Source organism: Cheilinus undulatus, linkage group 8 (assembly GCF_018320785.1).
Source record: "Cheilinus undulatus linkage group 8, ASM1832078v1, whole genome shotgun sequence".
Lineage (NCBI taxonomy): Eukaryota > Metazoa > Chordata > Actinopteri > Labriformes > Labridae > Cheilinus > Cheilinus undulatus.
Window position 1 is genome coordinate 64,199 of NC_054872.1, and position 16,789 is coordinate 80,987.

General features: G+C 45.5%; 1 protein-coding gene across 7 annotated transcripts in view; it reads right to left on the reverse strand.

The window, feature by feature from the left end:
* Positions 1 to 16,789, reverse strand: part of ubr5 (ubiquitin protein ligase E3 component n-recognin 5) — a 186,209-nt gene that overhangs the window by 22,478 nt on the left and 146,942 nt on the right. For all 7 annotated transcript variants that reach the window (XM_041792405.1, XM_041792404.1, XM_041792403.1 and 4 more), the window contains exons 42-46: positions 10,060 to 10,133; positions 9,037 to 9,209; positions 2,922 to 3,071; positions 2,426 to 2,643; positions 2,219 to 2,339 (exon numbers count right to left, since the gene is read on the reverse strand). In XM_041792405.1, the coding sequence (XP_041648339.1) occupies positions 2,219 to 2,339; positions 2,426 to 2,643; positions 2,922 to 3,071; positions 9,037 to 9,209; positions 10,060 to 10,133 (736 nt within the window). The remainder of the gene's footprint in view (positions 1 to 2,218; positions 2,340 to 2,425; positions 2,644 to 2,921; positions 3,072 to 9,036; positions 9,210 to 10,059; positions 10,134 to 16,789) is intronic.

Consider the following 16,789-nt stretch of genomic DNA (forward strand, 5'->3'; position numbering starts at 1 on the left):
ACCGCCTGAGAGGTTGTTTCTCGGCGCGAGAAGAGGTGAAAGACTGAATAGAAGGCATACATCAGGCTTTTATAGGAGGAAGAAGTCCCTCCTCTAGAAGCAGACTGTCTGCCAGTCTGGACTGGCGTGATATTGCTCCTGGGGGAGCGTGCCCCATAGTGACAGCCCAAAACTAGTGTTGAAAGAGAACAGTCATACATTTCTTCCTGAAACTAATTTATTATTACACATTATAAATGAAATGATATAACATTCAATTGTTATTATTATATAAAATTATGGGTTTTAAAAGTGTGAGTCTCCTCTAGGGGCTGCCCAAAGACTTCAGGTCAGCCAAGTTTTTCACTGTCTGGGAAAAAATGTGTTTATTTTTAGTAACTACAGAGAGGAGAGACAGATTCTGCAACAAGCAGAAACACATTAAGATTACCCAAATCCACGTATAGAGTTGCATTTATCTGAGGCAGAAAAAACACCAGCACACTGATAGAACCTTATTCCACTCTGCTGCTGAAGAGTTCAATAATGACAGGAGGAAAACTGGTGATGACTAATCTTAATGCATTCCCAATATCTGACACCAGCGTCCACAGCCTCGTCCCAGGCTTGGCCCAAAGGATCCTTATGTGGAAGAACAGGTCCTGGATAGTATCAGGACCTTTTTGCTTCAAAGCTTCATAGCAAAGTAAGAAGCTGACTTATCCACAGGTGATGCACATGAGGACAACTGTGTTGGTTCAGTGTTGGCCTGTTTTCTGATTTCTCTGAGCAGATAAAACACTTTTCTGTAGGGCAAAGATGGCAGGTCTAAAGCTAAATGTTTGTAACTAGGGATGGGACAATCGTGATGATTACAGTCAGAGGAACTCTAGTCTATGCTGACATTTGGCTGTAATCTATGGCTGTCTGGCAAAACAGAAATAACACACTGATCAAATAAAAAAATCAACAAAAGCAATGAATGATATAAAATACTTTAAATGACTTTAATGTATAAAATGTATTTTTAAACAGTATTCTTATCATTATTATTTAGGCCCAGGACTGATTTTATTGATCTGCCAAGGTAATATGTCCTACTGTGTAATAAACTGACATTTTATTGTTATTAATATTCAATTAATAATAAATCCACTTTCATAAGTAGTCTATGGGAATCCTGTCTCTGTTTTAGTTTGAAGATCTAAATGGTAGAAAGACAAAGAAACATCAGAGTTTACAGGATCATCCTGAGGAATATTTTTCCTGTCATCATACAGCAGTGCTGTTAGTTTAGGCTGCACTGAAGCCAAACTTCCACCCCTACAGCGCTGACTGTGACTTTTTTATATCTGTAGTAGCTAAAGTCAGTCACCTTTCACCCAGAATATCAGGGGTTTGATCCCCACCATAGGCAGTCACATGATAATGTGTCCTTGGGCTATATGTTGGACCCCGATCCCTCCCACTGCTGTCAGGTGTGTGGATGTGATGGATGAAGAAGATGAGTTCATGGCTACTCTTCACAGCAGACTCTACATAGAAGCGTTCACCATCAGTGTGAATGAGCTGTAGTAGTGAGTGAGCAGTCAGAACAAGAAAAGCACAAAACAAGCTCCCGTCCACTTAGAAAAGACCATATTTCATTCTGTTTGATCCAGTCCTGTTCCTTACCCATTAGCCCTGTTAGCATTTGATACCTCTACTGAGTGTGTAGTGCTGGCGTGTGTTTGACACTGGTCAGACGGTGCTGGTAACACCCCCAACACTTTACTCCTGTCTCTGGTGTGCTGCTCTGCCAAAAACAAGGATCCAACTGTTTAATGACTGGGGGAAATGAAGCGTATGGTGCTGTGAAGACGCTACAGTGACTTTTTACACAGCTGGCTGATAGTGACAGCAGAATCGTCCTGTCCCTGGTGGGTCTGAGTGGAGACACTTCTAGCTCTGAGAGACAATGTAAGAGCAAGGCTAGATTTATTCTAAAAAGTTTTAACCACATATTTAAAGAACAGAAGACCTTGGCAAATCAGTTGGTTAGAAATTCTCTCTCCCAGAGAACCTGTTTGATGGACTGGCCATGCAAGAGGAGATGAGCTCTGATATGAAACTGAAGTATTCGATGTCTCCTTTACCCTTTTAGCTGGGGATGGTTGTTTCTACATTCTTTCTGGGGAAACCCTGCATTTTTATCATCCACTCATGGTTAGAATTTAATATTCAGATAATACAAACGTACAGATCCAGGCTCTGCTCCAACATCCTCCATAAAGACTCGACCAAAGAGCTCCAATGACAGACGCCAGCGGCCCAGCAGCATGTCGTGTGAGATCATCATCCCCATGAAACTACAGTGAGGTCTAGTTAGGACAGAGGAGAAGAACACTGATTACATTTCATACAATATTTAACCACATAATGGTGTGTATAGACTATTATCTGGTACCTGAATGAGGGCAGAGGAGGTCCATCACTCTCCGTGAGGCCGATCTCTGCCAGAAGGCTGCTCTTCAGCTGGGCAGCTAGGTCATGGGGCGATGGGCCTTGTTTCACATCCTCCACCTCCTGCTCTGCCAGAGACTGGTTCCCTGAGTTCCCCTGGCCACAATCCATGCTCATCACATTCTTCAGGTTGGCTGAGTAGGACATCTTTGTGGGTAGGATCTGATTTGGCAGGGTTCATGACTTATTTAGTACTTTCATCTCATTTACATCCTGAGATAACAGAGTGATGAAGAATCAGAATAAGACACAATGTTCTAACATCCACAGCTGAACAGTGCACTCAAAACTACTATAAATATTGCTTTCTTGCTACTGAGTATTCCTGGAAAAAACACTGGAAATCATGAATCCTGAATGTGTTTAAATATATGAGCATTGTTCAGAGTGGATATTAAAACAGCTGCCTGTTGTTCTGTTAGTAAAGAGGAGTGATATACCTGAGAGGGGGAGGGGAGAGAGGAGCCCAAGTTTACCTCCAGGCAGTTCCTGTCCATGCTCGCCTCAGCCAGCCCTTTGTTAGCCATGTAGGAAGAAGAGTACAATCCCTGAGAGGGACGGCCAAACAAATCCTCTTTCCTGGCATTTGGCTGTTGGAGGACAGAAACACAATCCCAGTCAACTACATACCAGACTTTTGGTTTTCCTCACAGACAAATTCAAGTGTTTTGTTTTTTTTTTTTTTTTTTAACCATTCTGACTGCTTAAGTCCGGCAGTCTTCCTCAGGAGTCACCTGATGCTGATTCTCCTTATCTTATTTGATAGTCTCTTACAGGTTTGGTTGTCCTAACGTGATGGCCCGTTTGACCACCATGGTCCCCAAAGCCTTTAGTCACTCTACTCCCTCCCACCAGACATCCAATATTAATGCTCTCTCCATCTTCAAATCCCGTCTACAACCATCTTTTCAAACTGATCTGTATTCAGTTTGACTTTTTCAGTTGACCTGCACAGTTTCATTCAGTGTTTTAACTCACTGCTAACTTGTCTATTTTCTGTGGACTTATTTAGATGTCCTGTTTTTACCTTTTCTTGTTGGAGACCTTGAGTGCTTTGAAAGGTGCCTATAATTAAAATGCATCATCATCATCAGTATGCGCCCTGCCATAAGGAAAAACATCTCTCCCTTCTGTAGCCAGAAACAACAGCGTTGTCTGAACCCAGCTCACAGCTCATGAAAATAAAGAATCTGAAAAAATGTGAACAATGGTTCAATTCCTCATCAGTTATTTCTGCTCTGAACACCTCTTGCTAGCTAATCAACCTTAAATACATGCAGAGGTTTCCCGTGCCTTTTTCTCCCTCTCTGGTTCAGGACACAGAACCACAGTCTTGATAAAGACCACAGACCTCCACCAGGAGGGTCAGCCTCTGAGGGCCACTGCTGAGAGAGCTCTGCATCAAAGTGGAATCATGGAAAGGTGCACAAGAGCAACCTTTAGAGGACTTCAGGGAGCTTCACAAAGAGTGGACTGTGACTGGAGTCAGTGGATCAGGAGCAACCACACACAGACATGTCCAGGGAATGGGTTCAAGGGTCATGTTCCTATTGTCCCGCCCCTCCTTTACCACCGACATCATGAAGACTCTCACCTGGGCTAAGGAGAAAAAACTGGGCCATTGCTCAGTGGTCCAAAGATCTGTTTCAGACTAGGGCTGAACAATGTGGGAAAATAATCGAATTGCTATTTTTTTTACCCAATGTTGCGATTGTGATTTAATAAGCGATTATTTCCTCAATTCCTCACCTCAAGCACTTTACAACAAAAACAAGCAATAATAAATTCTCTATGATAACCAGCTCAATCGTAGGTTAAAATAGAGCAGAACTTTTTTAGATTTATTTTTGGGCATTTTCTGTCTTTATTAGAGAGGAGGACAGTGGACAGATTCAGAAACAGAGACGAAAGTGGGGAGAGGCATGCAGCAAAGGGCCACCGGCCGGATACAAACCCGGGCTGCCCGCGTAAACCACTTGACCATCTGCACGCTCCAGAGTAGAACAATTTTTAAAAAATATCAAATTGTGATGATTTTTTTACCCATTTGATATGAACTGTTGTATCACAGGGAATGGTCATTTTTATAAGCAAAAAATACAAAAACGTGGAAAACAGAATTTCTTTGGACACTATTCTTAAAATATGGCACTGGAATGATTGCATATTTAACACATAACATCTCTGTTGAAAAATAAGCTCTAAACTGGTATTTAGACACAGATTTCAGGTTAAAGAAACACTGCACCTTCTGCTATTTGAAAATTGCTGCAGGCCATAATGTGATTTAGGGTGTATCCCATTTCTACCCCTTAGCCCTTATCTTAGCCCTACCCCTTGGCTTTGCACGTTCACATCAGGTGAAGTGGTGTCCCAGTTCTCTTTTGAATCGAGGGGTAGGGCTAAGGGCCGAGGGCTACATAGCACTTGAAACGAAGATTTTTCAGGACCACACTTGAAACCAAGCGGTATGATGAATTTCCCCTCCATGAACTGTGTTCAATTGCGAAATTGCACAACAGACTACGAAGGAGGCGCAGAAATGAAAAAATATTTTCGGCATAATGGTTATAGAAAACACAACAGCTGTATTTTCTCATATATTCAATCTTTAGCCACTGAGGATTGAAGTTTATTGTATTTCTGGTATCTACATGTGTAAATGAGGGTTATTAATTGTATAAGTGGAGAAGATCAACGCAGTATGAACGAGATAGTCGAAGCTTTATAGTCACTTCCGATGACGCAGCTGTTCATTGGCAATGTGTGATAATGAACTACAATCAAGTGGCGTCTCGTTTCTTAAGGGAAGGTTTTCACCCCCTCCCTTACCCCACTGTTTCAAGGGGAAAGGGAAGGGGTAGATGAAGGGGAAGGGCTAAGGGGCAGAAATGGGATTCACCCTTAATCTAAATTGCCCAGCCCTATTTCAGACTGTATGTAAGTGTTTCATTTCATTGAGAAATCAAGGACCCAGATTCTGGGGTCTAGGGTGCCATGTCCACTGCTGGTGTTGGCCCCCTGTGCTCTATCAGGTCCAGGATCAATGCAGCCATGTACCAGGAGACGTTAGAGCCCTTCATGCTTCCATCTGCTGTGAAGTTTACAGAGATACCGTACTCCTTTCCCAACAGGACTTGGCACCCACCCATGGTGCTGAAACTACCAGAAATAGTTTGCTGACCATTTTATTACTGTGCTTGATGGTCCAGTCCACCGGTCTGACCAGAACCCTATAGGAAGTGTGTGGAAGGAAGACGAGAGACACCAGCCTCAGCTGTACAGATGAGCTGAAGGCTCACTAACACACAAGCAGTGCCACAGACTGACTGCCTCTACGCCCCTATCCCACTAGTGCAGAGAGGAGCCCATTCTACCTGTATAGAAAAGCAGCTGATAGACAGGTCTGCAACGTCATGACTCCTCTGAGGCAACATGCCTCAACAATAATAAACACATGAGGATACTGGCCTGGTGTTTTAGCACAGAACTGCTCATGTAATTCTGCCCTCTCCCTAACCTCACTATGATCCCTGCCCAGGCTCTTCTCATGATAATGGAACTGCAGCTGAGAATCAAACACAGCAGTGTCGGGCCTCCTGGCCAAAGCTAAGGAGTAAGGATTTACCCACTGCCTCCCAAGCTTGGCACCAGTCGACTATCAGTCACATGGTCAGTTTCCTTGTTGTAGCTGGATTCAGCTCATCTTTGGACAATACAGTTACGATCAAGAATTGTTGACTTGCATGAAGCTGGAAAGGGTTACTGTGATGACCCCTCCAGAACACTAGGTGTTCCTCTTTTCCTGTTTGCTGGTTTCTTTTTGCTCTCTGGTTGCAGGGTCGGGGGAAAGCGGGGTCAGCGTCATCAGGAGAATGAGCTACACCTGGGCTCAGTGTAGTCTCCCCTTTAAATCTGCCTCCTGGATCAGTGACTTAGCTCTCTCCCTCATGTCTCACATGGTGGAGCGTGCTTCACGGAGTGGCTGATTATTTCTTTGTTGTGTTGGGAACTGAATTTGGTCGGTGTATTCCTGCCTGTTTGTAAATAAATTGTTGGCTAAACAGCTTCTACCTCGTCTCGCCTCCCATTTATGTTGCAGCCTTGGAGCCGGGTTGTAAAAGTATCTCAAAAGCCTTGATGTTCATGTGTCCACGGTAAGACAGACTGTCTACAAATGGAGAAGGTTCAGCACTGTTTCTACTCTCCCGTGGTTGTCCTGTCTGGCACATGCCAACATTTTTGTTGACAAATCTACAATAAGCAAAACATTAAACAAGAATGGAGTTCACGGGAGGACACCATGGAGGAAGCCACTGCTGTCCAAAAAAACATTGCTGCACATTTGAAGTTTACAAAAGAGCACCTGGATGTTCCACAGCACGACTGGCAAAATATTCTGTCCATAGATGAAACCAAAATTGTGACCAAAGCTGGTAAAAATTCCTGCAAGTCGTCCGAGGTCATTTTTGAGTTTTTTACACATTGTGAAAGTGTAGATTCCAAGCTTTCAAATGATGTATCATGCACCTTAATCTGAGCATATTTTACAAAGATATGCTCATTTGAATGTTAACTTCTAGTTCCCGTTTGTTCTGAGAAAACCAGGCTCAAAGTTTCAGGACTTCTTCTACCTTCAGGCAGGCCAGGTAATGGGCATGAACAATAGAGCCACATTTACATTAAGTCCAACCAAACCAATTTTCTGAATCGGACTGGTGACGCTCATCAAAATATTCCCATAGGAAATCCGCATTTATCAAACTTTCACTGTCGAGTGATCTTGAAGTTGTCCCAAGTCTGTTGATAATTCTTGCTGCTTTTTTCATCGTCTCTTCTACTTTTCTTCGCTGCAGGGTGCATCTTGAGGCTTGTTGATAAAGGTGATAACTAGAAACAGCTGTAGTTATGTGCCGAAGGGGATGGCGTTTGAGCCATGCGGTGTTTGTCATTGTCGATCTCAATGGGTGAAACTGGGAACAATGGCAGTTTCGCTTTCCCCTCCCCTCAATCTCCCCACAGAAACTACGAAAAGAGGGTATTTTTAGACACAAAATTAACGCTTGTAAATGTCACATTTGTGTTATTTTTGTCATCGAATGAGTATTTTAATTGTTGGACTTGCATAAAATGAGAAAAAACGATCATTTTGAAGAAAACGACTTTGTATCCATTTTTCTCAACCACCAGAATGCCGACTTGCAGGAACTTTATCTGGCTTTGGTCACAATTGAGTTGTTTGGAAGCAACACACAACGCTATGTGTGGAGAAAAAAAGGCACAGCACACCAACATCAAAACCTCATCCCAACTGTAAATATGGTGGAGGGGCCATCATGGTTTGGGGCTGCTCTGCTGCCTCAGGGCCTGGACGGACTGTTGTCATTGACGGAAAAATGAATTCCCAAGTTTATCGAGACATTTTGCAGGAAAACTTAAGACCATCTGTCCACCAACTGAAGCTCAACAGAGGATGGGTGATGGACAGGACAACGACCCAAAGCATAGAAGTAAATCAACAACAGAATGGCTTCAACAGAAGAAAATACACCTTCTGGAGTGGCCCAGTCAGAGTCCTGACCTCAACTCGATTGAGATGCTGTGGCATGACCTCAAGAGAGCGATTCACACCAGACATCCAAATAATATTGCTGAACTGAAACAATTTTGTAAAGGGGAATGGTCCAAAATTCCTCCTGACCGTTGTGCAGGTCTGATCTGAACTACAGGAAACGTTTGGTTGAGGTTATTGCTGCCAAAGGAGGGTCAACCAGTCATTAGCCTAGGGGTTCACATACTTTTTCCACCCTGCACTGTGAATGTTTACATGTTTTGTTCAATAAAAACATGAAAACATCTCATTTTTTGTGCAGTATTAGTTTAAGCAGACTGTGTTTGTCTATTGTTGTGATTTAGATGAAGATCAGAACACATTTATGACCAATTTATGCAGAAATCCAAGAAATCTCAAAGGGTTCACATAGTTTTTCTAGGGACTGTATACAGCAGACCAAAAAGCAAAAAGAAATTCAGTCCTTTCACTTCGATAACTGAAATTTGATAGACCTATTCAGCTGACTGAGACAGTCCAGGTCCAGGTGAAATCCCTACAGGAAGTCTGGTATTCTGAAACAAAGTTTCTTTCCTTTGTGGTTTTCTAAACCATCAGTGTGCAAAAAGCATTCATTAGCACAATCTGCACAGTATCATCTTTTTTTGATGAGCTCTAAGACGGCGTCCTAAACAGTCTGCCGAGGTTCAGGTAGAAAGAACCACATTGTGGTCAGCGGAGATACTAGTGTTTAAGTCATTACAGCTGCCATCCTTTGCTTTTCAAGCCATTTGCAAGCCTTTCTACCTGAAAGGTGAGCATGACTGACGTCACAGTAGTCAGAATATAAGAGCTCTTGGTTCTTTGTTGTATTGGTCTTTCCAGTTTACAAACACAGCATAAAAATACATGAATGTCTTTGGGGGTTGATGACATCAGAGCTTCACTCTGGCACAGAATTGCACCATTAAAACACCTCAAAGGTACTGATCTCAAACTCAGACCTGCAGGAGATGGGGCTGATCTGCCAGAGGGATGGCTTCAGCCAGGGGAACATCGAATGGGTTTGGTGGGATGCAGCCCAGGAAGGTCATGGAGTCCGATCTACGAAAGAAGGGGTGGTTTTGCCCTGTTTCAGCTGGAACTGGGTCATCATCCTTGTCCTGCAGGGTGGAACCTGTGGTAAAGTACAAAAACCAATAAACAAGCCCACACAGAAGAAAACCCAGTATTTGGTAATAATCACTCACAACATTAAATATAAATAACAATACACACAGGTGCATCTCAGAAAGTAAGAGTATCACGAAAAGTTCCAGAAGGGAAACTTCCATGTGTTCTCTGTTCATGCCGGACTCAGGGGAAAATCTGAAGACTTGTTGTGATCTGGATTATTTCAGTTTACAGCTCATAAAAGTCCACTAGTATTAGAAGATTACAGGATTTACAGTTCAGAAAAGCTGACCTTCTGGAACATGATGTTCATTCTGTTCTCAGTGCTTGGTCTGGGCTCCTTTCACACCAACGGTATCATTAAAGTGACAGGGCAGACAGTTTGTGGCACTGCTGGGGTGTTACTAAATGTCTGCGCTCATCCAGGTCATGGTTGTCCTCCAGAAGCCTTCTTCACTTAATCAGTGACTGGGGCCAAAGTAGGACCATAAATACAGCCTCTGCTGACCCCAATGTGCTACTGGGAGTCCTTCACAGCTGGGCTGCTCTCCTTACGGCACGTTTCAATGATCGTCTGCTGGACAACTGCTGAGTCAGCAGTCTTCATCATGATTGTGAGGACAGAGAGCTTGCCATTGCAGGTGTTTTCAGTTCATTAGCCAATCAGAGCTCATTTAGAAATGAAATAACTGACAAGTGGACTTTTCTACAATGTTCTCATATTTTCAGATGTTTTTCATGAAAAAGATCCAGATTGAAACTAAAAACCTCTGAAATATGTCACTTTATGTGGAATATGGAATAGATGACAGTTAATAAGTATATTACATAAGTGTATAAGTGAACTGGCTTACTTTGGTTTGTGTCCTCATCGTTCTCATGTTCAGAATCCTCGTTGTCCAAGCCCAGCTCTAAAATCTCACGATTCCTACAAAAGTTAAAGCAGTTATGAGGAAAACGTATCTGTGTCTCTGTGGTCTGTTGGGATAAAAGCAGCAACCTCTTCATAGGAACAATCTTCATTTACCCCCAACTTTTCTTTTTGAACAAAGCTAACAGGATACACAGTAATGAGGCTCTCATCTGTCTGAGATCAGTAAATGTTGGATAATTCCAAACAAAGCTGTTGATTTTACACAGCAGAGCTAGACATGAGTGTCACAACTAAAGAAAGACTTAAAGGGATGAAGATCAGGCCTGAAGAACCCAAACTCTAACCTCAAGCGTCTGATCTGGGGTGCACTGATTGATCGGCCGGCTGATCAATTGGCGCCGATTTCCTTAATTTTGGGGGATCGGCGATTGGCCGATACTTACATATGAAACTGATCTTATCCACTGATCTTGTCTACCTCTACCCGCTAAAACTTGAAAAATGAAAGACTAAAGGAACTGATATAATTAAGTAGTTTAAACAGCAATGCTTTCAACTTTTCATTTATATTTGAGTTAACTATATCATGTGCAGTTAAAACAACAAGTTTGCATTATTTCACGGGTATTGTTAAATGTTTTTCAATAAAATAAGATTGGAACATATAAGGTGTTAGCTGTGGTGCTGTACCTGTCTGTGACTCTGTACCTGTCTGTGACTCTGTACCTGTCTGTGACTCGGTACCTGTCTGTGACTCGGTACCTGTCTGTGACTCGGTACCTGTCTGTGGTGCTGTACCCGTCTGTGGTGCTGTAGTCGTCTGTGGTGCTGTACCCGTCTGTGCTGCTGAACCTGTCTGCGGTGCTGTACCTCTCTGTGGTGCTGAACCTGTCTGCGGTGCTGTACCTCTCTGTGGTGCTGTACCTGTCTGTGGTGCTGTACCTCTCTGTGGTGCTGTACCTGTCTGTGGTGCTGTAGTCCTCTGTGGTGCTGTACCTGTCTGTGACTCTGTACCTGTCTGTGACTCTGTACCTGTCTGTGACTCTATACCTGTCTGTGGTGCTGAACCGTCTGTGGTGCTTTACCTGTCTGCAGTGCTGTACCTGTCTGTGGTGCTGTACCTCTCTGTGGTGCTGTACCTGTCTGTGGTGCTGTACCTGTCTGTGACTCTGTACCTGTCTGTGACTCTGTACCTGTCTGTGGTGCTGTACCCGTCTGTGGTGCTGTAGTCGTCTGCGGTGCTGTACCCCTCTGTGGTGCTGTACCTTTCTGTGGTGCTGTAGTCGTCTGTGGTGCTGTACCCATCTGTGCTGCTGAACCTGTCTGCGGTGCTGTACCTCTCTGTGGTGCTGTACCTGTCTGTGGTGCTGTAGTCCTCTGTGGTGCTGTACCTGTCTGTGACTCTGTACCTGTCTGTGACTCTATACCTGTCTGTGGTGCTGAACCGTCTGTGGTGCTGTAGTCCTCTGTGGTGCTTTACCTGTCTGCAGTGCTGTACCTGTCTGTGGTGCTGTAGTCCTCTGTGGTGCTGTACCTGTCTGTGACTCTGTACCTGTCTGTGACTCTGTACCTGTCTGTGGTGCTGTACCCGTCTGTGGTGCTGTAGTCGTCTGTGGTGCTGTACCCCTCTGTGGTGCTGTACCTTTCTGTGTTGCTGTACCTGTCTGTGGTGCTGTATCTCTCTGTGGTGCTGTAGTCGTCTTTGGTGCTGTAGTCGTCTGTGGTGCTGTACCTGTCAGTGGTGCTGTATTGTCTGTGGTGCTGTACCTCTCTGTGGTGATGTAGTCCTCTGTGGTGCTGTACCTGTCTGTCGTGCTGTACCTGTCTGTGGTGCTGTATCTCTCTGTGGTGCTGTACCTCTCTGTGGTGCTGTAGTCGTCTGCAGTGCTGTACCTGTCTGTGGTTCTGTATTGTCTGTGGTGCTGTAGTTGTCTGTGGTGCTATATTGTCTGTGGTGCTGTATTGTCTGCGGTGCTGTAGTTGTCTGTGGTGCTATATTGTCTGTGGTGCTGTATGGTCTGTGGTGCTGTATTGTCTGTGGTGCTGTATTGTCTGTGGTGCTGTAGTTGTCTGTGGTGCTGTATTGTCTGTGGTGCTGTATGGTCTGTGGTGCTGTAGTTGTCTGTGGTGCTGTATTGTCTGCGGTGCTGTAGTTGTCTGTGGTGCTGTATTGTCTGTGGTTCTGTATTGTCTGTGGTGCTGTAGTCGTCTGTGGTGCTGTAGTCGTCTGTGGTGCTGTAGTTGTCTGTGGTGCTGTAGTTGTCTGTGGTGCTGTATTGTCTGTGGTGCTGTATGGTCTGTGGTGCTGTAGTTGTCTGTGGTGCTGTATTGTCTGCGGTGCTGTAGTTGTCTGTGGTGCTGTATTGTCTGTGGTTCTGTATTGTCTGTGGTGCTGTAGTCGTCTGTGGTGCTGTAGTTGTCTGTGGTGCTGTAGTTGTCTGTGGTTCTGTATTGTCTGTGGTGCTGTAGTTGTCTGTGGTGCTGTAGTTGTCTGTGGTGCTGTAGTTGTCTGTGGTGCTGTATTGTCTGTGGTGCTGTAGTTGTCTGTGGTACTATATTGTCTGTGGTGCTGTAGTTGTCTGTGGTGCTGTATTGTCTGAAGTGCTGTATTGTCTGTGGTGCTGTATTGTCTGTGGTGCTGTAGTTGTCTGTGGTGCTGTAGTTGTCTGTGGTGCTGTAGTTGTCTGTGGTGCTGTATTGTCTGTGGTGCTGTATTGTCTGTGTTGCTGTATTTTCTGTGGTGCTCTATTGTCCGCGGTGCTGTATTGTCCGTGGTGCTGTATTGTCTGTGGTGCTGTATTGTCTGTGGTGCTGTAGTTGTCTGTGGTGCTGTAGTTGTCTGTGGTGCTGTATTGTCTGTGGTACTGTAGTCGTCTGTGGTGCTGTACCTCTCTGTGGTGCTGTATTGTCTGCGGTGCTGTAGTTGTCTGTGGTGCTGTATTGTCTGTGGTTCTGTATTGTCTGTGGTGCTGTAGTTGTCTGTGGTGCTGTAGTTGTCTGTGGTGCTGTATTGTCTGTGGTGCTGTATTGTCTGTGGTGCTGTAGTTGTCTGTGGTGCTGTAGTTGTCTGTGGTGCTGTATTGTCTGTGGTTCTGTATTGTCTGTGGTGCTGTAGTTGTCTGTGGTGCTGTAGTCGTCTGTGGTGCTGTACCCCTCTGTGGTGCTGTACCTTTCTGTGTTGCTGTACCTGTCTGTGGTGCTGTATCTCTCGGTGGTGCTGTAGTCGTCTTTGGTGCTGTAGTCGTCTGTGGAGCTGTACCTGTCAGTGGTGCTGTATTGTCTGTGGTGCTGTACCTCTCTGTGGTGATGTAGTCCTCTGTGGTGCTGTACCTGTCTGTCGTGCTGTACCTGTCTGTGGTGCTGTATCTCTCTGTGGTGCTGTACCTCTCTGTGGTGCTGTAGTCGTCTGCAGTGCTGTACCTGTCTGTGGTTCTGTATTGTCTGTGGTGCTGTAGTTGTCTGTGGTGCTATATTGTCTGTGGTGCTGTATTGTCTGCGGTGCTGTAGTTGTCTGTGGTGCTATATTGTCTGTGGTGCTGTATGGTCTGTGGTGCTGTACTGTCTGTGCTGCTGTATTGTCTGTGGTGCTGTAGTCGTCTGTGGTGCTGTAGTCGTCTGTGGTGCTGTAGTTGTCTGTGGTGCTTTAGTTGTCTGTGGTGCTGTATTGTCTGTGGTGCTGTATGGTCTGTGGTGCTGTAGTTGTCTGTGGTGCTGTATTGTCTGCGGTGCTGTAGTTGTCTGTGGTGCTGTATTGTCTGTGGTTCTGTATTGTCTGTGGTGCTGTAGTCGTCTGTGGTGCTGTAGTTGTCTGTGGTGCTGTAGTTGTCTGTGGTTCTGTATTGTCTGTGGTGCTGTAGTTGTCTGTGGTGCTGTAGTTGTCTGTGGTGCTGTAGTTGTCTGTGGTGCTGTATTGTCTGTGGTGCTGTAGTTGTCTGTGGTGCTATATTGTCTGTGGTGCTGTAGTTGTCTGTGGTGCTGTATTGTCTGTGGTGCTGTAGTTGTCTGTGGTGCTGTAGTTGTCTGTGGTGCTGTAGTTGTCTGTGGTGCTGTAGTTGTCTGTGGTGCTATATTGTCTGTGGTGCTGTAGTTGTCTGTGGTGCTGTATTGTCTGTGGTGCTGTAGTTGTCTGTGGTGCTGTAGTTGTCTGTGGTGCTGTAGTTGTCTGTGGTGCTTTACCTGTCTGCAGTGCTGTACCTGTCTGTGGTGCTGTACCTCTCTGTGGTGCTGTACCTGTCTGTGGTGCTGTACCTGTCTGTGACTCTGTACCTGTCTGTGACTCTGTACCTGTCTGTGGTGCTGTACCCGTCTGTGGTGCTGTAGTCGTCTGCGGTGCTGTACCCCTCTGTGGTGCTGTACCTTTCTGTGGTGCTGTAGTCGTCTGTGGTGCTGTACCCATCTGTGCTGCTGAACCTGTCTGCGGTGCTGTACCTCTCTGTGGTGCTGTACCTGTCTGTGGTGCTGTAGTCCTCTGTGGTGCTGTACCTGTCTGTGACTCTGTACCTGTCTGTGACTCTATACCTGTCTGTGGTGCTGAACCGTCTGTGGTGCTGTAGTCCTCTGTGGTGCTTTACCTGTCTGCAGTGCTGTACCTGTCTGTGGTGCTGTAGTCCTCTGTGGTGCTGTACCTGTCTGTGACTCTGTACCTGTCTGTGACTCTATACCTCTCTGTGGTGCTGTACCTGTCAGTGGTGCTGTATTGTCTGTGGTGCTGTACCTCTCTGTGGTGCTGTACCTGTCTGTCGTGCTGTACCTGTCTGTGGTGCTGTATCTCTCTGTGGTGCTGTACCTCTCTGTGGTGCTGTAGTCGTCTGCAGTGCTGTACCTGTCTGTGGTTCTGTATTGTCTGTGGTGCTGAATCGTCTGTGGTGATGTAGTCCTCTGTGGTGCTGTACCTGTCTGTCGTGCTGTACCTGTCTGTGGTGCTGTATCTCTCTGTGGTGCTGTACCTCTCTGTGGTGCTGTAGTCGTCTGCAGTGCTGTACCTGTCTGTGGTTCTGTATTGTCTGTGGTGCTGTAGTTGTCTGTGGTGCTATATTGTCTGTGGTGCTGTATTGTCTGCGGTGCTGTAGTTGTCTGTGGTGCTATATTGTCTGTGGTGCTGTATGGTCTGTGGTGCTGTATTGTCTGTGGTGCTGTATTGTCTGTGGTGCTGTAGTTGTCTGTGGTGCTGTATTGTCTGTGGTGCTGTATGGTCTGTGGTGCTGTAGTTGTCTGTGGTGCTGTATTGTCTGCGGTGCTGTAGTTGTCTGTGGTGCTGTATTGTCTGTGGTGCTGTAGTTGTCTGTGGTGCTGTATTGTCTGCGGTGCTGTAGTTGTCTGTGGTGCTGTATTGTCTGTGGTTCTGTATTGTCTGTGGTGCTGTAGTCGTCTGTGGTGCTGTAGTTGTCTGTGGTGCTGTAGTTGTCTGTGGTGCTGTAGTTGTCTGTGGTGCTGTATTGTCTGTGGTGCTGTAGTTGTCTGTGGTACTATATTGTCTGTGGTGCTGTAGTTGTCTGTGGTGCTGTATTGTCTGTGGTTCTGTATTGTCTGTGGTGCTGTAGTCGTCTGTGGTGCTGTAGTTGTCTGTGGTGCTGTAGTTGTCTGTGGTTCTGTATTGTCTGTGGTGCTGTAGTTGTCTGTGGTGCTGTAGTTGTCTGTGGTGCTGTAGTTGTCTGTGGTGCTGTATTGTCTGTGGTGCTGTAGTTGTCTGTGGTACTATATTGTCTGTGGTGCTGTAGTTGTCTGTGGTGCTGTATTGTCTGAAGTGCTGTATTGTCTGTGGTGCTGTATTGTCTGTGGTGCTGTAGTTGTCTGTGGTGCTGTAGTTGTCTGTGGTGCTGTAGTTGTCTGTGGTGCTGTATTGTCTGTGGTGCTGTATTGTCTGTGTTGCTGTATTTTCTGTGGTGCTCTATTGTCCGCGGTGCTGTATTGTCCGTGGTGCTGTATTGTCTGTGGTGCTGTATTGTCTGTGGTGCTGTAGTTGTCTGTGGTGCTGTAGTTGTCTGTGGTGCTGTATTGTCTGTGGTTCTGTATTGTCTGTGGTGCTGTAGTTGTCTGTGGTTCTGTATTGTCTGTGGTGCTGTAGTTGTCTGTGGTGCTGTATTGTCTGTGGTGCTGTAGTTGTCTGTGGTGCTGTATTGTCTGTGGTGCTGTAGTCGTCTGTGGTGCTGTATTGTCTGTGGTGCTGTATTGTCTGTGGTGCTGTAGTTGTCTGTGGTGCTGTATTGTCTGTGGTGCTGTAGTTGTCTGTGGTGCTGTAGTTGTCTGTGGTGCTGTATTGTCTGTGGTGCCGTTGTTGTCTGTGGTTCTGTATTGTCTGTGGTGCTGTATTGTCTGTGGTGCTGTAGTTGTCTGTGGTGCTGTAGTTGTCTGTGGTGCTGTATTGTCTGTGTTGCTGTATTGTCTGTGGTGCTGTAGTTGTCTGTGGTGCTGTATTGTCTGTGGTGCTGTATTGTCTGTGGTGCTGTATTGTCTGTGGTGCTGTAGTTGTCTGTGGTGCTGTATTGTCTGTGGTGCTGTATTGTCTGTGGTGCTGTATTGTCTGTGGTGCTGTATTGTCTGTGGTGCTGTATTGTCTGTGGTGCTGTAGTTGTCTGTGGTGCTGTAGTTGTCTGTGGTGCTGTATTGTCTGTGGTGCTGTAGTTGTCTGTGGTGCTGTATTGTCTGTGGTGCTGTAGTTGTCTGTGGTGCTGTATTGTCTGTGGTGCTGTAGTTGTCTGTGGTTCTGTATT